Source organism: Rhamphochromis sp. 'chilingali' (assembly GCF_963969265.1).
Source record: "Rhamphochromis sp. 'chilingali' genome assembly, chromosome: 15".
NCBI classification, from domain to species: domain Eukaryota; kingdom Metazoa; phylum Chordata; class Actinopteri; order Cichliformes; family Cichlidae; genus Rhamphochromis; species Rhamphochromis sp. 'chilingali'.
The window spans coordinates 29,219,963-29,242,979 of NC_137942.1; the positions used below are offsets into that span (position 1 = coordinate 29,219,963).

A 23,017-nucleotide genomic window follows, 5' to 3' on the forward strand; every position below is an offset into this window, starting at 1 on the left:
CACTACTTAAATTTTACATTTATTTTCAGGGTTCCCAGGCGTGATTGGCTGTATAGATGGCACTCACATTCCAATCATTGCTCCTTCAGTAAATGAAGGAGACTATGTGAACAGGAAGTCTTTCCACAGCATTAATGTACAGGTACATAGTTCCCTGTAGCATTTCAAACTAACAAATTATTTCATCATAGTAATGGATGCTAATTTGTGTTCTCTGCACTGTGAAGATCATATATGATGCTGCCAACATTATCACAAATGTGGAAGCCAAGTGGCCAGGCTCTGTCCATGACTCACAAATATTCCGTGAATGTACACTGAACACAAAATTTGGACATGGTGAGTTGAAAATACTTTAAAATATATAAAGACCAATTGCTTCAGGGACATTTGAACTGAAGTGTATCCTTCTGTCTTAGGAGAGTTCACTGGCTACTTGCTTGGTGATAGGGGGTATCAATGTTTACCCTATTTGCTTACCCCTTACCCTGACCCTGAACCGGGCCCACAGCAGCGATATAATCTGGCTAATTGCAGGACAAGAGCCAGAATTGAAATGACTATCGGAATGCTTAAGGCCCGGTTCCAGTGCCTGCAAAGACTCAGGGTCACCCCAGAAAGGGCATGTGACATTATTGTGTGATTCTTCACAACATTGCCACAATTAGAGGAGAACACTGTCCTTCTGAACCAAACATCAGCAGTGATCCAAACCATGAACATCCTGACCCTCCCACGGACATACAAGATGGAAGCGCAGTCAGAGACACCATATGTCACAATCATTTCTTCTGACCCATCACCTCAACATGTTGAAAGAAGAATAAACAGATTTTTTGTTCAACTGGCTTTATTGGTCGCCTGTGTTTCCTGTACACAAAGTATTAAAAGATGTAAACCTCATAAAGTGTCTCTGTTGCTTCCTCCTCTGTAACAGCTGTCAATGTTTCTTCATTATTTTCCTGTAGTAAAGAAATAAACAACATTGCTGTTCTACTGTACACTCATATAATCTGTGGAGTATTACTCACAACTGCATGTTGGTCTGGCTCAACAGGAGGCTGCACCAGATGCAGTACACCACCACCATCAACTGATAGAATATGAGGTTCATACAGGTCACTTATAACTTACAAGGGACCAAATGGCAATTAACAAACATACCAATCACCTTACACTTCATTGTCATTATGCTCTCAAAGACAACCAAGACTGAGGGAAGGCAAAATCAGTAGGAAAATAACTTCACTACAAAATAATCCATTATGGTAAAGAGTTTATGAGTAGCACTGCGAAGGTGACTGTGAAGAAAGGATGTATGCACATCATGTATTATTTAGAATTTACCCCCTATGTAGGCACTTGTGTCTTGCGGGGTTATTGACTCAGAGGATGTCCCCGCAGAGATGCCTTCGGCCACAGGGCGCCCACTGTTTTGGCTGAGGGCCAACTGCTCAGCCTCTGTGAGTGGTGGTGGTGGAGGACCCCCACCTGTTTTTCGGGCCTCTGCTTTTTTTCTGTTGGCTATAACGGGGTCACATTTGAGCATACAGAGTGAGCAAATATGTACTTGTAATGTGCTCAGATAATTTCAATAAGTGCTTACAGAAAGAAAATTAATGTAGCCTCTAACTGCAATTGATTTACATGGGACAAACAGACCAAGCACTATGGCTCATAATACAATTACACCTTACCTGTTTGGACTATATTTTTATATTTCATTTTTACTTGCTGCCAGGCACGTTTGGGGCCTGTTGGGTTGCACCTGCGCTCACATCACATCACAAAATAAAATGTATAAAATAACAAATAAAATAACATATGATAAAATAACATATGATAAAATAACGTGTTAAATGGGTGGAAATCCCTCGATCAATGTTTATATTAACACTCACGCATTGACTCTGTCGGCTATGTTTTGCCATGCATGCTCCCTGTCTTTTGCAGCTGAGGCTGTGTTACTTTTTTCCGCGGAATTTGCATGTTATCGGCATATGCTGCCATCAGAATTTTGGCCTCAAGCGCTGTAAAATACATTGACCGCGCCTTCTTTCCCTCCGTCTCCATGGTGACTCGCTTAATCTGTGCTCCGCTTATCAGGGCTTTATGTATCCTCGTCCGCGCGCTTGACTTGGGGTTAAAGCAACTCCGCGTTGATTGAACTACTTGTTATCAGCCTTTCTGAAACCGAATATTCCGAGTTGGACAGTTCGGGGTTACTCAACCCTGCGTATCGTTTTTCACTCTGAGTTTTCTAAACCGGCTTCCTGAAATAGGGCCCAGGTCTTTCTTTTTTATTATTATTATTAAAGCTCACAAGCATCCATTTCTGTGAATGTTTTAATTAAAAATGGTATGCATTTCCAAATTATGCTTGGTTATGGGATTGCAAAGTTAAAGAGTTAAATCCTCTGCAAATGTGGAGATCTGGGGTCATGTTCACAATTATCCATGGGAGAACCATTACAGTAATTCACATCTGATAGTCTGTAAGCTGTGTTTGACTGTAGATGTCAAACTTGAGTCTAGAAATGGTAGAAGCAACAAATATGATGTTGCACTTAAACTCAACTTGTTAAGTAATGCTAGATTAGGGTCTACTCCCCACTTGGATGGTTGTAATTTATGCCTCCTTGCCTTCATGCTGCTGTACCCTTTTTTTTATTTTTTAAGCAGTTTTTCACATTTCACAAGAAGGCATTAAGTGGCATGGGGTTTCATTCATTTTTAGAAGAAGAAAAGTTTTTCTTCTTCAGCTTTCTTGAAACTTAACTCCAGAGAGGAAGCCCTTGATAGATTATAAGGAACCGTTTGCCATAGTTTGAGTTTCAGACAAGACACACTGCGTATTAGTTTTGTGATCAAAGACTTCAAGATATTTGACATGGGTCCACCTTTAGTGCCATTTACCATCACTGTTTTTAACTAATGGTTCGCTGGAAAATAACAATGCAGTAGCTTTCAAGAACAAGGGTTGGACAACACTGTGTAAAGTAAATGTCTTAGAAATAAAACATTTTTTTTACTTGAGTCATTTTTAAACACATTTGATTCAAAAACTTAATTTGTATGGCAGATAAATGAAGTAAGGTTTTGATTATAAATGTAATTGTTAACAAAAAAGAATTGGTCTTTGGTTTTTGTTGTCTCTAAATGAGAAATAACAAAAGAATCAAACACTGGATCTAATCAAAACTGTTACAGAGCCTTAATATTGCAAATCAAACAGTAAGACTGTAGCAGACTTTAAGTAGAAAGTACATTTTTTTTTCCAACAATATCTTTATTGCGTTTCAAAATTACATACAGAAATTGGAGTACTTCCACAGCAGAGGAGACATCCAGGGCAGCTAAATTATTGTACAACAGTCACTCGCCCTCCCTTGCAAATCAGACACTTATAAGATGTTAGAGAGCAACAGTTAAGTGGAAGTACAAACTATATGACCTGTAAATAATAACTTAGTCAAACAAAGGAAAAAGAAAACACAACCCCCCCCCACCCAAAAAAAAAACAAACACAAAAAAAACCAAAAAAAAAAACCATATAATAATGACAATAATAATAATAATAAGCTTCTCTATTTCCAAGGGTTGCTCAACACCAACTCGGTTACACTATTGTGCATGGTTCAAAGTTACAAACTCAAATGTATAAGTCACACAGCATTAAAGATCAAGTATAAAAGAGATTAATTTAGGAAACTGCAGAGGACCACCAACATTTACACCCCATCTTCCCCATCCACCATACTGCCAAGATCCATATTTCCCATATATTGCATAAAGGGACCCCAGATGTTTTGAAAAAGTGGTAGTTTCCCCTTGATAATGTAAGTAATTTTTTCCATAGGTAAAGTTGTGGACAATTCCTTAATCCAGTTAATGTATTTTGGCTTACTGGTCTTCCTCCATGAGAGTGCTATGACTCTTTTTGCCAGCAGTAGACATAGGTCCAGGGCGGTAATTACCTTTCTAGACATAAGATGTCCATCAGGATACAACCCTAAAATAAAAAGTTTAGGGTCAAGAGCTAGTTGTGTACCCAATATAATATCCAGAGCTTGTTTAATCTCTTTCCAAAACCGTTGTACTTTATTGCATTCCCAGACACAGTGGAAAAACGTCCCTTTCTCCTCACCGCACCTGAAACACAAGTCTGGGATATCACCATTATACTTATTAAGCTTTTCTGGAGTCACATACGTCCTCATTAGCCAATTATATTGCAATACTTTGAGACGAGTACTGGTAGTTTGTGTTTGTGCTTCAGCACATGCCTCCTCCCAGTCTTCGGAGGATAAGTCCTCCCGTAAATCTTCCCTCCAGGCATTAAGTTTTCCTAAAGAAGATTCAGGGGAACCTTCTACTAACATATTATATAATTTGGAGATTATTCCCTTTCCAAAGCAATCTCTTTTCATTTCTGTTTCCAAAGTGGAAAACGGAGGGATTGACAAACACTGATTTTGAGACGATCTAATAAAGTTTCTCACTTGTAGATATTTAAATCTATGTTTGCATGGGATATCATACTTGGAAATCAACTCCTCAAATGACATCAAAGTCTCACCCTCTGATCCCGCGAGATCCCCTATTGTCTTTAAGCCTTTGTCAGCCCACTTCCTAAAACCAGGGTCTGCTCTGCCTGGAGGGAAAAATTGATTACCCCATATTGGGCTAAAGCGTGCGAAGGATGTGGGTTCACCCAGGTATTTTTTAACCTGATACCACATCATAATCATATTTCTGACTATAGGATTTTTTCTTTTTTTTCAACATTTTGACTTTCGCTGAGTATAGGTACTGGGGAAGGGGAAGAGGTACTGAACTGTTTTCCATATTTGTCCAAGGCGGGGGGGATTTATCTGTAAAATAATACATCATAGTCCTCAATTAGGCTGCCCAATAGTACCAAAGTGGATTGGGACATTTGAGGCCTCCTCTGTCATACGGTAAGTACAAGAGTGATAAACGGAGCCTTGGTCGTCTATCATTCCACAAAAAACGAACGAAAATTGTCTTCAGGTGTGAAAATAAGTTAGCAGGGGGTGACAATGGGATGTTCTGGAACAGGTACAAAAGTCTGGGCATTATGTTTAATTTGAGAACATTAATTCTCGCTATAAGTGACAAGGGCAAGGGCTTCCATCTATCTAGGGATGAGGTGATTGAGTCTACCATAGGGGTGTAGTTAACTCCAGCAATATCTCTCAAACATGGCACTATCTTAATCCCCAGATAAGTAAAACAGTCCACCATTTTGAATTGGAAAGGATTTCCAGCACCCTCTCTCTCTCCTGAGTTAAGTATCATTAGTGAAGATTTTTCTTTGTTCACTTTATATCCTGATATCTGTCCAAATATGTGTAGTAGATCCAACAAGGCTGGGATAGACTCCTTCAGCTTTTCCAAGAAGAGAATAACATCATCTGCAAACAAAGCAATTCTGTGTTCCTGTTGGTTTACCGATAGACCAGTTATGCTCTTATGGGACCGCACCGCAATGGCAAACGGTTCAATTGCTAAAATAAACAATAAAGGGGACAAAGGGCACCCTTGCCTACAGCCCCGTTTAATTTCAAACGGTTTAGATATAATTCCATTTGTCAGTATTTCAGCATTTGGCTCATTATATAAAAGTCTAATCCACCGACAGAAATTATCCCCACAGCCAAATCTTTTTAATATTTCAAATAAATAGGGCCACTCAACTCTATCAAAGGCCTTTTCGGCATCTAATGATAGTAGAGCAGTGTCCGGTTTTCCTTCCTGACTATGAAGAATATCCAACACTCTCCTCACATTATGAAATCCCTGTCTGCCTGCAATAAACCCATTCTGATCACAGGTAATTAGGTCAGGTAAAGATTTCTCCAGTCTTCGAGCCAAAATTTTGCAAAGTATCTTTAGATCCACATTAAGTGTGCGTGTGTGTGTGTGGGGGGAGGGGGGGATATGTGTGTATTCACATCATTTATGTTAATGAGAGTGCGGGGAGTGAGTTGGAGGGTGGGGTGGGCTGCTTTTAACTATGTAAAGCACTTTGTGCTACATTTTTTTTGTATGAAAAGTGCTTTATAAATAAAGACTGATTGATTGATTGATTGATTGATATAACGAGCGGTCACGGTCATGTGGCTTTCCGTTGCCCTGGAGGTCCACCCATTTGTAGTTAGAGCAACAGAAGATGCCTGGGACAGTTCAGCCATAACTTTAAACTTTTCCTGCTCATACATGCTTGGAACGATCTTGTCACTGAAGTGGATGCGCAACGAGATATCATAGCGTGGATCAAGCACGTTCATCACAGTTTAAACCCCTTGTTTTGCACAACTGAATACGGCCTCCCGTCTGCAGCTAAACACCCCAGTAGCTTTTGTAATAGCTTTAGCCCGGTCGGACTGGGCAGCAAAAGGCTGCTTAAATGCCGCAAACTCCTCTGCTCCGCTACTTGGACCGCTAGCACTGACCATAACTACCGCTTGACACCACTGTTTGTTTGTGGATATACAACTGAATGACTGAATTATCCATGACTGAATTATCCATGAAATCATCACATTCTCTGTAAGATTATGGTCAACTATATATATATTTAGAAGTAGAGGCTCTAAAGCAGGGGTGTCAAACGTACGGCCCACGGGCTGGATCAGGCCCGCAAACGGGTTTAATCCGGCCCGTGAGATGATTTTGTAAAGTATAAAAATGAGCAGCAATTCTTCAATAAAGAAACTGCTGTTCCAATTGTGTCCCTTGGATGGCGCAATAGCAATTGTGAGCTACTTTGTTTTGCCCACGAAATTTAAACCTGATGTGCTTTGGCACCCTCATTGCCCCAATATGTCTCTGTCAAAAAAGAGAAAAGTGGATGCAGAGTGTTCCAAGAAAAATGGTCATCCTCCTATTTGTTCACGGAAGTGAATGGGAAAGCTGTATGTTTGGTGTGTTCCCAGCATGTTGCAGTGCTAGAATATAGAATATATTATATATATATTATAAGAATATAACCTCCGTTGCCACTATGTGAATCTTCATGCCGACAAATATGACAACTTTCAAGGACAGCGGAGAAGAGAGAAGGTGAATGAACTGTTGGCGGGTCTGAAGAAACCGCAGTCTGTTTACTCACAGCCGAGACATCAGTGACGCTGCAGTGAAAGCTAGCTACCTCGTTGCTAACGACATTGCACTAGCTTCAAAACCATTTAGTGAGGGTGAATTTGTAAAAACATGTATGATGAAGGCATCGGAGATTGTGTGCCCTGAAAAGCGCCAGGCCTTTGCAAATATCAGCCTGACAAGAAACACAGTTGCAGACAGGGTTTCTGATCTTTCAGCGGAATTTGGACAGCCAGTTGAAGCAAAAAGTAAAGTTATTTATTATGTTTTCAGTTGCAATTGATGAAGGCACGGACATTACAGATGTTGCACAACTGGCAATTTTTATTGATGACACATTGACCGTCACCGAGGAGTTCGTGGAGTTGGTACCGATGATAGATACAACGACCGCAGCTGTCGGCGCGCTGGACAGGGTCGGAGTGGACTGGTCCCGTGCTGTCAGCCTGGCTACAGATGGTACACCCTCAATGATCGGGAAGAAAGCAGGCGTTGTAAAAAAGTTCAGAGAAAAGGTGCAATCTGCAAATGGAGGACGTGATTTTTGGACTTTTCACTGTATTTTGCACCAGGAGGCTTTGTGTTGCAAGTCACTGAAAATGGATAACGTCATGAAGGTGGTCATCCAAAATGTTAATTTCATCCAATCCAGAAGCCTCAATCACCGTCAGTTTGACAGTCTTCTCAGAGAGAAAGACCACATCTATGGCCTGCCATACCACACTGAGGTAAGATGGTTGAGCCGAGGTGCTGTGCTGAGGCGTTTCTTTGATTTACGAGGAAGAAATTGAACAGTTTATGGAAGAAAAGGGCAAACCAGTGTTAGAATTTCATTCTGCAGAATGGATGCAGGACCTTGCATTTATGGTGGATGTTACAGAGCACCTGAATAACTTGAACAAACAGCTGCAAGGACGCAACAAAGTTGTCACGCAGTATTATGACAGCATACGTTCTTTCAAGTTGAAGCTGTTATTTGTCGTGTCCAAATTCATGAGCTGCATCCTCCTGAGGCCGCATTTGTAGACCGATTACGTCACAGCGACGCGCCGAAGGCTGTCCAAATTCATATACTGCTCCGAATGCAGCCGACAAATGAGTCCTCCTTTTCCCCGAATTTGAAGGATGGGTCGGGTGTATCCTTCGTGGCCTACCATATCCCAGAATTCATAGCGCGGCCCAGCCAAACTCCAGTTTCCAACAATGGCGGCCGCTACTAAGTTTTAAAATTACTCCTACTAATCTTTCTGGGTCAGAAAATAAACTTTTAACATATTTTCAGGCGAGAAAGTAGTTGTGTAAACATCAAATATCAGCTCGGTTTATCAAGATATCGCATATTTGCAAAAGTGCTTCGACGTTTTCGGAGACGTCTGCTACCCACCAGCTCGACAGCCAGCCGGGAGCTCGAGGTTACTGATGCGGCCGAGAACGGCACAACTCCCGGCACATCATTTTCAGATCACCGCGGACTTTCACTACTCGGGTTAAACGTAAGATATAAGTCACTTAGACAACCTAAAAATGTTATTGTTTGGCTTTTTTCAGTGTTTTGTTTGTTCGTGAGTAAATCGGTTTGGCTGAGATTAAAGTTATTAGATTAGATTAGATAAAATAAAACTTTATTAATCCCCCGGGTGGGTTCCTCCTTGGTTTTTACACAGCTGACTAAACGTCAAACAGAAAACTGATTAAACAGAAGTGTGAGACAGTCGAGAATTTATGCCAGTGTCCTGTTATATTTTAGATAGCAAGGAGCAGACGGCTGAGTTTAATAAACTCCACCGAGACAGCGGTGACGCTAATCAGAAGGCTAGACTGTCCAATTTCACGGCCGTTTACTTCCGGCCTACTCGAACTTCTGAGGACCCGGCCCACGTAGACCGCGAAGGCCAGGTCCTCAGGAGGATGCAGCCCATGAATTTGGACACGACCACTGTGGGAGACGCAGCTCGCTGGTGGTGATCAGTGTTGGGTAAGTTACTTTAAAATAGTAACTTAGTTACATTACTAGTTACTTCTCTCAAAAGTAACTCAGTTACTTCAAGTTACTCGTTACTTTCAAAGTAACTAGTTACTAGGGAAAGTAACTTTGGTTTTACTCAGAATTCTCTTGTTAATGTGTTGCTTCCATAACTTTGCCAGTCTTCTAGCTTGCTTACTTGCCACAAGTGCACTGTGCCACCTACCAATAGAAAGGAAAAGATAATGTGCATATTTCCACGAGAGAAATCCCACGCCAGGACCGTCATTGACTGCTGCCATGATTCTAGCCTACGTCACAGCGTCATGTGCGCCTTTTACATCCAACACAAAAACTGCAGTCGTGGTGCTTTCGATTGTACTCAGAACTCGGAAATTCTGCCTCCTGAATAGGAAGATGTTGGTAACACCAGACTGCAGATGAGCTGCATACAGGGCTGGACTGGGACAGAAAATTGGCCCGGACATTTTGACTAGGAAAAATTATAAAGCCTTTGAATGAAAACAAACGCTGTTGTGACAGTGATGTACACTGTTTTGATGGTATATATGCATCAATCTATCAATCGTTTGTTGTAAGATTCAGATAATTATTTTTTAAAAGCTAGACATTTTAAATGAGAATAAGAAAGAAAAGTATTTCTTTGTGCCCACCTCTCCCTGTTAATGCCCTACCTGGCCCCCCTGGCAAAACTTTGCTAGATCCGCACCTGCACAGTTACCAGCTGTCAGCTACCTAAAAAAGGATCCTGGGGTTATTTGTCTCTCAGAAACAGTTCATAACTTCCCTTCAACTCATTCATGTCACCTAAAGGGTAAACCTGTTTCTCCATCACCTGTTCAGCTCTGATGATCCAGTAAGGACATCTCCTGGTTTCATCTTCATGTTTCCCTCTCACCAGATAACCAAACCGACCAGCAGCTTTTTTGCAGCTGTGGCTCCAGCAAACATCAGCTGATACTAGAAATTAATATTAAATTCTAACAACAGCTGATCAAGCTTAAACGTGCTGCTGTTGTTTAGCGCGACATCTGCTGGTTTCCTCTTTCGGCGCAAAGTGGGCGATAAACAAACAAGAGAGCCGATCAGCTGATCATTGATCAGTTTTCATGATTGAAGTAGAAACGGGAGAGGGAGGGGGGAGAATGAGAGAAGAAGAGGCAGCTGTGCAGCAAAGACACAGAATAACTCCAGCTTTGTGTCTTTTTCATTGTAGCTGAATTACGGGACAAACTGTTCCCTTTCACCTCAATAAGAAACGCGTAATATTTTCTCTGAATACCAGACGGGACGGTTGACAACTCTAATAACTTATGAACAAAATAAAGTTCAACATCATTAACTTCATAGCACCCACCCAGCTGTATAGAAACTCCGTCATGCTAGCTAGCACGCAGCATGTTGGACTATTTTTCTAAATCATAGTGTTTCTGTAATGTTCAAGTATTTTTGGCTAAATATATTCTTTTTGTTATCTTATACTATTTCTCCTAAATATCATGATCAGCAAAATTATCCACACCCACCGCCGCGCTATGAATTGTGGGATATATGGGAACACGAAGCGTGCACCGGACCACGCTTGATATTTGGGGAAATCGACGGCGCATTTGAAGTACACTTCGAGTTGGGACAGTCGTCACGTGGCGGTGACGTAATCGCACTCAAAATGCGTACTTCAAGCGTGCGGTCTCTGAATTGGGACACAGCCCCAGTCTCCATTTCAACTTGTGTTGAAAGTGCGGACTTCAAATGATATTCTCTTAATTGTGTTAATAGGCCACGTAAAACCAGAGTTATGATTCGAAACAGTACAAACGGTGTTTTCTGAGGACAGCGCTACCAAACACTCTCCGTTGGCGACCAAAATTTTAAAAACAAAATTAAAAAAAAAAAAAGAAAAAAGGATGCATGTCTGCCATTACCTGCCAAAACCGGAAGTAACATAATATTTTGTGGGAAACGTAGTTTTTCCCCTCAGGGCCTTGATGAACCTATACTGGTGGTTTTAAGTTATGTCTGACATATGTCTGTGCAGTTTCTGGGATGCTTAGATCTCAAAATGCACTGTTGGAAATTATTTTATTTTCTATGTTTTGTTTTGTTACTTTTCTAAAAACAGATGGTGATCTTTTCTAAAAGCGATAGGACAGGTGTGGAGGAGAGTGAAGCAAGAGAATGGGTTCCTAAGGTGGGCAAGAAAAATCCAGCTAAGTTTCTGTAAATATGTTGTTTTCACACATCCATGGAAAATGAGCAAAATATATATTTTTCTGCTCTAATAACAGTCTGTGAGCTCATCTGAAGATGATGGGACAGATGACTGGAAACCCACACAGGATGAATCTGAAGGCTATTCAGAAGAGGAGGAAGAACAAGAACGTAAAAGGATTCCTAAGGTAGCCATGAAAAACAAAACTGGGTGTCCTATGCCACAAAGAGATGTGAAATTCATCCTCAGTTTCAGTGCTTCCACAATCTATCTATCAAAAATTAGCCAAACATATTGTTGTCTTCTCTGAAAACAGATGGCGGCAGCATCTGAAGAGGATGGGACACATGATAGCAGACCCACACAGGATGAATCTAAAGATGATTCAAAGGATGAAGCAGAACATTTGGGACAAATGATTCACAAGGTGGCCATGGAAAAGGTAAAATTTGTTCTCAGTTTCAATGCATTCAACAAAATATGTCTTTGTATTCTTCTGCGTCAGATGGTCAGCTCATATGAAATATGCAAGGAGTAAAGGTATTGAAGGTACATGAGTTTAAATAGCTGGAGTCAAGCATCCAAAGCAACAAGCAGTGCAAAAGGCCAGGCAGGGGATGGCAGGGCTCAAGATGCTAAGATTTTGTTTGGGAGTGACCAGAATGGAGAAGATTAGAAATGAGTGCGTTAGAGAGACAGCTCATGTTGAGCGGTTTGGACACAAAGTTAGAGAGGCAAAGCTGACATGATTTGGACATATGTAGAAGAGGCATAGTGAATATATTGTTCCATATGGAGCTGCCAGGCAGGAGAGAAAGAGCAAGCCCTTAGAAGAAGTTCGTGGATGTAGTGATGGAGGATATAGATAGGGTTGGTTTGATGGAGGAGGCGGCTATGGATAGAATAAGATGGAGGCAGATGATCCACTGTAGTGACCCCTAAAGGGAGGAGCCAGAAGAAGAAGAAGAACTCAGCTCATTTGAAGAGGATGGAATAGATGATGGGAAACCTCCACCAGATAAATTCAAAGACAATTCAGAAAAGATGAGTTTAAGGAAGAAGTGAGTTAGCTCCAGTCCATTTTTTCAGAATCAGAATACTTTATTGATGCCTGGTGGAAATTATTTTTTTGTTCCAGTACATGAGTCACTTATTAATAAATAGCTGAAAAAGAAACATGTGTAGTTGTAGCAGTAACCAGTGTGTTAAGTGGATGCGTTGTACAGGGAGATGGCCACAGGCAGGAAAGATTTCCTGTGTCGTTCAGTGGTGCTTTTCGGTACTCTCAGTCTCTCACTGAATGTGCTCCTGTGACTGAGCAGCATGTCATGGAGTGGGTGGGAGGTGTTATCCAACATTGTCTTTATTTTGGACAACATCCGCCTCTCCGACACCACCTTGAGAGAGTCCAGCTCCATCCCCACAACATTACTGGCCTCACGGATCAGTTTATCAAGTCTGTTGGCCTCTGCTACCCTCAGCCTGCTCCCCCAGCATGCAACAGCATAGAGGATCGCACTGGCCACAACAGACTCGTATAAAATCCAGAGCATTTTCTGGCAGATGTTGAAGATGTTGTTTAGTGAGGTCATGAGGAGGAGTAGTAGTGGGAAACGTACTCATGATGAATTCAAAGACAGTATATATATTCAAAGAAATATAAAGGTCAAATCAAAAGTAGTCAGAATTACTAACAGTACTGCAGATAATTTATTTTCATTGGCATTTGTAAATATTAAGTAAGAGTAAGACAAAAAATACAACTTTTTTAGTAGTTGTATGCGTCTTCTTTTTGTGTACAGGGGGCGTTCGTGAGCAGTGAGTTGCCACAGAGGACAGAGGAACGGCAACAGGTTGCTGTCGCCTCAAAGTCTCAAAGGCATCACTATGTCAGAAATGGACACAAGTGTCCCATATGTGGACATGTATATGCTGATATTGTTCAGCACCTAAGAGTCACAGAGAAGGTGGTAAATGAAATTGAGCTGCTTCTTTTGAGCCAATTTTCTCATCGGCAGTAAGTGTCTTAATAAATTCTGAAAGAGACTAAATTTACATGTTTTCGAATCACTGCATTTATTTAATTGCTAACTTTTATATACACCCAATTTCTATTTCATCCTACTCAGCATTTTATTTTGACTATTTTTACAGCTTTTCTACAAATCTGGACTGTCCAGTCCGCTTATGTCAGTCAAAACATCTTAATCGGCTTGATAAGCACCTGGAAAAGGTCCACAAATTACAGGTATGTTATTGACTTTGTGGTGTCTCTGTGTGGTTTTTGTGTGTTGGTGAGGCAGCCCTTGATCTCTGGAATCAGATGTTTATGTTAAAGGGACTTACATTTAGCACCTTGCATTTTACATATTTGTTACTCTGGTGAAATGAAAGTCTTCCAGTTTCCATAGAAGAATACGGTGGTTCTTTCTTTGTCCGTATGCTGTATTTATATAATGTTCCTCGAGCTCTAGAAAGCATGTTGTGTGCATAGATAAAAACATGAAGGATGCCCAATTAATTAAAATCTAATCTTAATCCTTTCTAATGCTAACTTTTTCAGAAACCTATGATTAAACTTTACATGCAAAAGGCCAAGGACAGATGCGTTGCTAAGGAACTTGCACTTCTGAGGGTATCAAATCCCACACCGCAAATGGTCTCACATGTGGGTGAAGTGGATTATACAGTGATTGAGGAGGGCATCTTTAGGGCACTGGAGGCAAGGTCCAAGGTTGCATCCCCTATAGCCTCTTCCAGCAAGGCTCCCAGTGACCATGCTATACTGAACCATCGGCCTGCTCCTCCCTCTGACAGCAAGGCTCTGGGTGACTCTACCAGACCAAACCTACAGCCTCCTCTCTCTGCCAGTGACACTCTCAGTGACCACACCATCCCAATTATGCAGCCTCCTTCTATCTCCAGCAGCAAGGTTACTTGTCATTCAACAGGGGTATCTCCTGATGTTTTAATCCCAAGCAGTGCACCTTACTATGCAGTACAGCAATGGAGGGGACGTCCTCTCCCGAGGACACCTGCTCCTGGTTGCAAAAACTGTCAGATACTGTTCACTGAGCTACAGGTGGTGAAGCAGTTGCTAGAGTGTGAAATTGAAAGGAATCATGAGCTCAAGCAGATACACTCTTCAACCAAGCGTGCAAATGTGAGTATTGTTTACCTCCTGTGATTGTACACCTCATTGTGAAACATTCTTTCATTTACTATTGATAAACAAATCTGGTTAATGATTTTTTTTTATTTCAGGTTAAATATAGCAGACGGAAACGGTTTTCACTCAGCAAAGCCCCTCACTATGGTAAATAATATATCTTATCAAACTTACTACTGTAAATTAGGGGTGGGCGATTGAAACAATATAAATTTGGCCAACGATAGAGATTTTGACTATTCCGCTCTACCGCGATAGTGCATGTTGATGATGTCATAAAGCTGCGCCTGTTTTGGTCGAAAGCATCGTAGCTACAACCATTATCATCTGCAAATTATGCCAGGTAACAGTCATAGCAAAGAGATGAAGCACTTTTGAAATATGGGGAAAGCCAAAAACTGCGCTTCCTCCACTTGCGTAACATTGATTCATTAATGTTGAATTCTCTCGCAGCTGGTCTATTCCCATCTTGTTGCAGTATACAGGGAGTGCAGAATTATTAGGCAAATGAGTATTTTGTCCACATCATCCTCTTCATGCATGTTGTCTTACTCCAAGCTGTATAGGCTCGAAAGCCTACTACCAACTAAGCATATTAGGTGATGTGCATCTCTGTAATGAGAAGGGGATGCAGAGGGATGCAGCAGTCTCAAAATTGCAAAGCTTCTGAAGCGTGATCATCGAACAATCAAGCGTTTCATTCAAAATAATCAACAGGGTCGCAAGAAGCGTGTGGAAAAATAAGCGAGGTCAAGCGTGCAGCTGCCAAGATGCCACTTGCCACCAGTTTGGCCATATTTCAGAGCTGCAACATTACTGGAGTGCCCAAAAGCACAAGGTGTGCAATACTCAGAGACATAGCCAAGGTAAGAAAGGCTGAAAGACGACCACCACTGAACAAGACACACAAGCTGAAACGTCAAGACTGGGCCAAGAAATATCTCAAGACTGATTTTTCTAAGGTTTTATGGACTGATGAAATGAGAGTGAGTCTTGATGGGCCAGATGGATGGGCCCGTGGCTGGATTGGTAAAGGGCAGAGAGCTCCAGTCCGACTCAGACGCCAGCAAGGTGGAGGTGGAGTACTGGTTTGGGCTGGTATCATCAAAGATGAGCTCGTGGGGCCTTTTCGGGTTGAGGATGGAGTCAAGCTCAACTCCCAGTCCTACTGCCAGTTTCTGGAAGACACCTTCTTCAAGCAGTGGTACAGGAAGAAGTCTGCAACCTTCAAGAAAAACATGATTTTCATGCAGGACAATGCTCCATCACACGCGTCCAAGTACTCCACAGCGTGGCTGGCAAGAAAGGGTATAAAAGAAGAAAAACTAATGACATGGCCTCCTTGTTCACCTGATCTGAACCCCATTGAGAACCTGTGGTCCATCATCAAATGTGAGATTTACAAGGAGGGAAAACAGTACACCTCTCTGAACAGTGTCTGGGAGGCTGTGGTTGCTGCTGCACGCAATGTTGATGGTGAACAGATCAAAACACTGACAGAATCCATGGATGGCAGGCTTTTGAGTGTCCTTGCAAAGAAAGGTGGCTATATTGGTCGCTGATTTGTTTTTGTTTTGTTTTTGAATGTCAGAAATGTATATTTGTGAATGTGGAGATGTTATATTGGTTTCACTGGTAAACATAAATAATTGAAATGGGTATATATTTGTTTTTGTTAAGTTGCCTAATAATTATGCACAGTAATAGTCACCTGCACACACAGATATCCCCCTAAAATAGCTAAAACTAAAAACAAACTAAAAACTACTTCCAAAAACATTCAGCTTTGATATTAATGAGTTTTTTGGGTTCATTGAGAACATGGTTGTTGTTCAATAATAAAATTATTCCTCAAAAATACAACTTGCCTAATAATTCTGCACTCCCTGTACTAATAACTAACCTTGTATTGTGGAATAATCTCAGTTGTTCTCTTGACTGAAGTTTGGCCCGTGTATAGCATCTTGCTATGCGATTGCATTTGTCCCTGACCACCAGAATCCCTCACGTTAACTTTTATTGAGTGGAAACAAAAGCTGGTGTTCATCCTCCAGCTTCACTGTGCTAATGTTATGCTAACATTGCTGTGTCGCTGGCAATCACGTAGCACAACATTATATACCAGGTAGTCCAACTTCAGTAACCCTGCAAACGCCACTGCTGTTTAGTTTTCTGTCTTCAGAACGGAGCCCAGCAGGGGACATGGGAGAAAAAAATTAAGACTGACTTTTGTGAGATCTCGCAAAACTAACTCAGGATCTCGCAAAAGTTGAATTCCAACAATGGCGGCAGCTACTTAGTTGTAATGTTACTCTTTCTGGGTCACAAAATACACTTTTAAGATATTTTGAAGCGTGAATGTAGTTGTGTAAACGTCAGATACCTGCTCGGTTTACAAGACATCATATATTTGCAAATGTGCTCAGACGTTTTCGGAGATCTGACACCCACCATCTCGAAGCTAACAGGAGGTCGAGACCTACTACAGCCGGGAGGAACACCGCTCTCCCGGCACATCGTGCCTCGACCTCCCGGTCGGCTTCGAGCTGGCAGCCTTCGAAGAATGCAGCTAAAACTTTTGCGAGATCCCGAGTTTGTTTTGCGAGATCTCGCAAAAGTCAATCTTAATTTTTTTTCTCCCATGTCCCTTGCGGGGCTCCGTAGGAAGTGGTAGCAGAGCTGTACATTTTAATTAGTTTCAAAAATCTCCCAGAACATGGTATGTCATTTTTAGGTGAAAGAATTTAGACCGTTTTTAACTCTGTGTTCGTTTGACTTTGGGACCTGAAACAGACAGAGTTTTGGACCCAGATTACTCCGCGAAGCTCCTCACTACGGCAGCCGTAATGCTCCGACAATCCATCAAGCAGTGCGGCTTACCAAAGTTGTACTAAAACATTTTTTAACAGATTTCTGCACGCCCAAATCGGTTCGAGGTCAGTAAGCACAACCAGAATTCATACATAAGGCACACTCTGGATTTTTGAGAAATTTAAAGGATTTTAAGTGTGCCTTATAGTGTGGAAAATACGTTATACAGAAGAAAATAATATATCGCGATATATATCGTTACCGCATGTGCTTCAAATTATACCCCAATATGGATTTTAGGCCATATCGCCCAGCCCTATGTAAAATGTATTAACTGGAGAGAATCTTACATAGTATGACTGACCATCCTGGAATAGGAATTCTTACTCAGTTAATTTGTGAAGAGTGAGTTCTTCTAGGCTAAGAATTGTTCTTCATTGAGGTTTTCTTTATGCATTGAGAAGCTTGAAAAAATATTTGTTTTGTCAACAAAATCCCCCTGATGTAAAAGACCTGAGGTCTAAATATGAGTGCTATACAAATGTACTTTGATATGATGTCTATTCTTGCCTCATCAGTAAGACTGGTGGAAGAATTTAGGGTCCATGCAGAAGGTGTGAACCCTAGCAGAAAAATATGTGACAATGCAAAGCAGCGGGCCACCCATGTCATCCATTTTCTGGAATTCATGGCAGACCCAGCGATTCCAAACGTTGACCTTCTGTTTCTGAGGAACCATGGAAAAGTCCGTGAGTAAGTGTTAAATTTGAATGATTATTAGTTTCTATATACATGTGTGCATATACAGTTTAACACATGAACTAATTTGTATTTTTGACTTTGGAGTTTTCTAGCACACCTGCAAGCAAAAGGGTTTAAACCAACAACTCAGAGAGCTTATCTCATGGATGCTATTGCTTTCATGAAATATATATTAAACATGTCACCACCACAAGTCAGACTTGGAAAAAAAAGGTTCAACGCCCTTTTGGTCGAACTGAGGGCACGTTACAGAGATGTTGGCCGTGAAGTAGTCGTGCACCAGCTGAATGTGTGGAGATCTAAGTCTAGTACGTCTATAATACATATCTCCACCTCTTTTATTAACATTATGTCATTAAAGTAGGTAAACTGTCTAAGGGATTGTGCTTACATTTGTTTTCAGACAGACTTGTCCAAGCAGAAAAACATGCTTTGTTAATTGAAGAGGCTCCCCAGAAGATTGCTGCCGCACTGGGTATGGATCACTGCAACGCTTAAATCTGTAAATAGATTGTATAATCCCTCTTAAGTAAAATTAACAGACTCCATGTCTGGGTTAAGACATAGCACCTACAGATCTTTACATCACTGTGATCCACACATTGAAATGGATTTCATGTCTTTTCTGTCTGATGACTACGTTTCTCTGATGTCCAGTTTAAATTGAAGAATAATGTGGAGCTTGGTTAAAAACACATCACCATTGCAGTGAAATATGTGCAGCTCTGGATTAAGATGGAGCCCTGCACATTTTGATCTTGTTATTTCTGGAATGATTGGAAAGATTATTTTCAATATTATGGCTAGAGTAAAGTGTAAGAGCTATTTGCACTTATAAAGAATAATACTAAGACTTTTACCTTTATTGTTTCATAAAAGGTGTCCACAATTTAGAGGTTAAGGGCAGGCACATAAGAGGAAAAAAAAAAATCCCAAAAAATAATCAGATTACTTAAACTCTACTTATCCAACTAGGCTGCTCTGAGGTAATGTTGAGTTTGTTCTTTTCTTTGGTGAAGAGAGGTTGGAGGAAGGATGAGCAATCAGCTGGGCATCTACTGGAATTATGATGTAAATTAAAATCCTTCTAAATTAACCCCCTAACACAGCAACAATGAGCAGACGAAAAGGAATGAATTCACAGGTTGGACAGGTTTTCAACTGTGAACCCCTTCGATCCAATCTTTTGGGCTGCTCATCTTGCAGAAGACAAAAATCTTTTCTTTACCTCACTTTTTCACCTTCTCACCCTTTCTCCCCCCTCTCCTACTGGACGTCACATCTTCTCACACCTTATCTATCAATGTATATCTATCTGACAAGATTTGACAAACAGTTAAAAATGTTTAAACTTGTAAAACGCTTCATTACATTTTCATTGTTATTCTTAACATAAAGAATTCACATTGAATCACATCTGGATGTAATCCCCTACATTTCATTCAGTTTATGTGATTCTACTTCAGTTAGATTTGTCTTTAGGACATTTTCACATGAACATTCATTGTAACATAATCCAATTTTCAATTCAAATGCTTTTTAGAATTCAGTTAATTGCCATTTATTTCTTTACTTTTTATCCAACTTGTTTTATGAAAACATACATTTTGTTTGCCAGATATTCTTTGAGATTAGTAGCTCCACTGTGTCACATTATACATCACACACCAAGGTCAGACACTCTGAGGCCTGTTATTAGAATCACTGTTATTCTATTCTCTCATTACACACACACACACACACACACACACACACACACACACACACAAAGAACTCAGTCATTATAACAGCCATTTGTACTACTCAAACACTTTTGCATTTGTTATCAATATATTGATCAGATTTACATTGTGATTTCTCTTAGATTAAGAATAAAACTACTTTATAATTAGGAAAAGAGAGAAAAGCTCTGTTTTAGCACTCTGATCATTTTTTATTACATATGTTTTATATTTTAAGACCTTTGAACCATTGAACTCATCCAAGTGACTTCTTCAGTCTCAGCTGACTGCAGGTTTCCCCAATCTTTTATAAACAGTACATTTGCATAATGACTGAAACCAGCCCACTGAAGGAACAATGGGCTGGGAGGTCAGTTCCTTAATATTAATTATGCAAATTCTCATGACCATTGATTAACAACCACTGACCAAAACTCACTGATCAATGGCCATAAGTAACATTTAGAGTGGCAACATTTATGTGCCATGATGCCATCACAGCCAACAGATTTTACCAAGGTTATTTAAAAAAGCGAAAGTCAAGTTATACATTTATCTATACACTTACATTTACTAATATTTAGTAATATTGCTTTGCACAGCTGAGGACCCTGCAGAGGACACACTCCAGAGCCGAGCACTGACAACAAATGCAATTCCAACATGTGCAGCAAAGAAAAGGAAAAGGAGAGAGGACAGAGGATCTGTGCAGGACGAGGACAGTGAAGGATCTGAAAAGGAAGAGCAGCAGTCATCAGGAACAGAGGAGCTTTTAGACAGAACGCTGTTCCAGTGTAGCAGTAACAAGGTATGTGTGCCCTGATTCCCTTGGTAAGAGTTTTGATTGGTTGCACTTCTTTCATATATAATCATTTACTCCATCATGAACAAAACATATTTAATTTGTACCATAAACAGATGGTGAGCCCAGGTCAGGGTGAGGTTGCCTGTAGTGCTGGAACCACAATAAACGAAACTAAACAGGATTTGAAAGAGGAGGTGGAGCATCTACAAAAAGTGACATACCAGTTGCGCAAGAGAAAAGTATGTAATGTATGTTCTTGTACTTGTTTTAGTGTTTTTTTTGGGTCTGTGTTTCCACAAGCCCCGCTAGTTTAGAGACTTATTCCTCATAAAGAAGACAAGACATAACAGAACATCTTCAACTCGCTAGCTAGGGTCTTTGGTCAAGAACCAGCTCTTGGAGCTCACGCTCCTAGCCTGTGTCCAGCCCAAAGTCCTTCAAAGAGCAGCTCGCTGGCAGCTATTTATTGACAAACTGTTACAATATACATCACAGCAAAAGCACCTCCCTTTGTAAAACCTCCCAATGGTTCTAAGACAAGGCACTATGTGTGTGTATGTGTAAACATCTGTATGCATGTGCAAGAATGTGTGTCTGTATGTATGACTTCCAACTGTTTCTAACAACATCATTAGTCATAAAATTGTAATCTCCCCCACACCCAATATATGGTTCAATTCCTGTATTGGTTCACCATGCACAAAACTGTGAAGCCATACAAAGGGCAGGAAGCTTACCAAACATCAAACAGAATCTTCACAAGGGACGTGTCTACAATAATCCTCCCCCAGCACAGAGTGGCTGGAGAGGTGGGCAGAGACAAAGGAATGTCCTGATCCTATAGATTGAACTCAGACCTTACAAATTTAAGAAACACAATGACAACATCCAACAATTAGACTTAACAGTTTTCACTGATTACTAATCTTTTACCTTTTTATTTTTACTTTTCTAAAATCAGATGGTCATCTTTTACAAAAATGATAGGACAGGTGTGGGGAAACTCACACAGGAAGACAATCCAGAAGAGGAGGAGGAAGAGGATGAAGCGAGAGAATGGGTTCATAAGGTGGGCAAGAAAAATCCAGCAGTTTCTGTTTCCACACATCCATGGAAAATGAGCAAAATATACACAGGGTGGGCCATTTATATGGATACACCGTAATAACATGGAAATGGTTGGTGATATTAAAGTCCTATTTGTGGCACATTAGTATATGTGAGGGGGCAAACTCCTGAAGATGGGTGGTGACCATGGTGGCCATTTAGAAGTCGGCCATCTTGGATACAACTTTTGTTTTGTCAATAGGAAGAGGGCCATGTGACACATTAAACTTATTGGTAATGTCACAAGAAAAACAATGGTGTGCTTGGTTTCAACGTAACTTTATTCTTTCACGAGTTATTTACACGTTTCTCTTTGTTCACAGCCATTGACTTGTCGAATGGCTGGCCTAGCAAAAAAAGTAGTGATGGAGGATATAGATAGGGTTGGTATGACCAAGGAGGTGGCTATGGATAGGATAAGACTGAGGCAGATGATCCACTGTAGTGACCCCTAAAGGGAGGAGCTAGATCAGGGGTGCCCAATCCCGGTCCTCGAGAGCTACCGTCCTGCAGCTTTTAGATGCATCCTTGTTCCCACACACCTGAATCAAATGAATGGCTTGTTATCAGGCCTTTGCCAAACATGATGGCATGCTGAAGAGATCAAACCATTTGATTCAGCTGTGTTGGAGTAGGGATGCATCTAAAAGCTGCAGGATAGTAGCTCTCGAGGACCGGGATTGGGCAGGCCTGAGCTAGATGAAGAAGAACTCAGCTCATTTGAAGAGGATGGAACAGGTGATGGGAAACATACACAAGATCAATTCAAAGACAATTTAGAAAAGATGTGTTTGAGGAAGAGGTGAGTTAGCTGCAGTCCATTTTTAGTGAGGTCATGAGGAGGAGTAGAAAGCTGCAGTAATGATCGTACTGGTGTATGTATAACACCAGCAGTGAGTTCTAAGTACTTGGAATGTCCTAAAAGTATTTGCTAGGAAATCAGCACTTGTAACTTTTACCAAATGCTTTTACTCACAAATAGGGGGCTGAAGTCCATTCCTGGCAGTTTGATTTGTTTCTAAAACCATAAATACCAACATGAAGATGGTTTATAATTTTTTTCTTCTTGCATTTCTGTGTGTTATATGTACAGGACAGGGAAACAGCGATGAGCTCATTACCATTACAACACCAAATACCAGTTGTTATTCTGAATTCAGTCACTCTCAAGACACCCATGGTAAGAACAATTGATAACAAATGTCAACAAAACTGTAAATCACACCTGATGACATTTTCTTTTACAATAAAGATATGTATGTTTTGAAATAAGATCTTTGCCTTTGTGTGAAACTGATTACATTTCAAGTTTTCTTGT

The 23,017-nt window shown here is 40.7% G+C and overlaps 1 protein-coding gene across 1 annotated transcript in view; it reads left to right on the plus strand.

Moving 5' to 3' along the window:
• Positions 1 to 7,487: 7,487 nt before the first annotated feature.
• Positions 7,488 to 23,017, plus strand: part of LOC308411495 (uncharacterized protein) — a 45,558-nt gene continuing 30,028 nt past the window's right edge. The window contains exons 1-11 of the mRNA XM_080905390.1: positions 7,488 to 7,856; positions 11,235 to 11,303; positions 11,401 to 11,511; positions 11,641 to 11,766; positions 13,127 to 13,341; positions 13,479 to 13,572; positions 13,888 to 14,487; positions 14,589 to 14,640; positions 17,883 to 18,057; positions 18,151 to 18,374; positions 18,470 to 18,541. Of these exons, the coding sequence (XP_080761516.1) occupies positions 7,503 to 7,856; positions 11,235 to 11,303; positions 11,401 to 11,511; positions 11,641 to 11,766; positions 13,127 to 13,341; positions 13,479 to 13,572; positions 13,888 to 14,487; positions 14,589 to 14,640; positions 17,883 to 18,057; positions 18,151 to 18,374; positions 18,470 to 18,541 (2,092 nt within the window). The 5' untranslated portion in view covers positions 7,488 to 7,502. The remainder of the gene's footprint in view (positions 7,857 to 11,234; positions 11,304 to 11,400; positions 11,512 to 11,640; positions 11,767 to 13,126; positions 13,342 to 13,478; positions 13,573 to 13,887; positions 14,488 to 14,588; positions 14,641 to 17,882; positions 18,058 to 18,150; positions 18,375 to 18,469; positions 18,542 to 23,017) is intronic.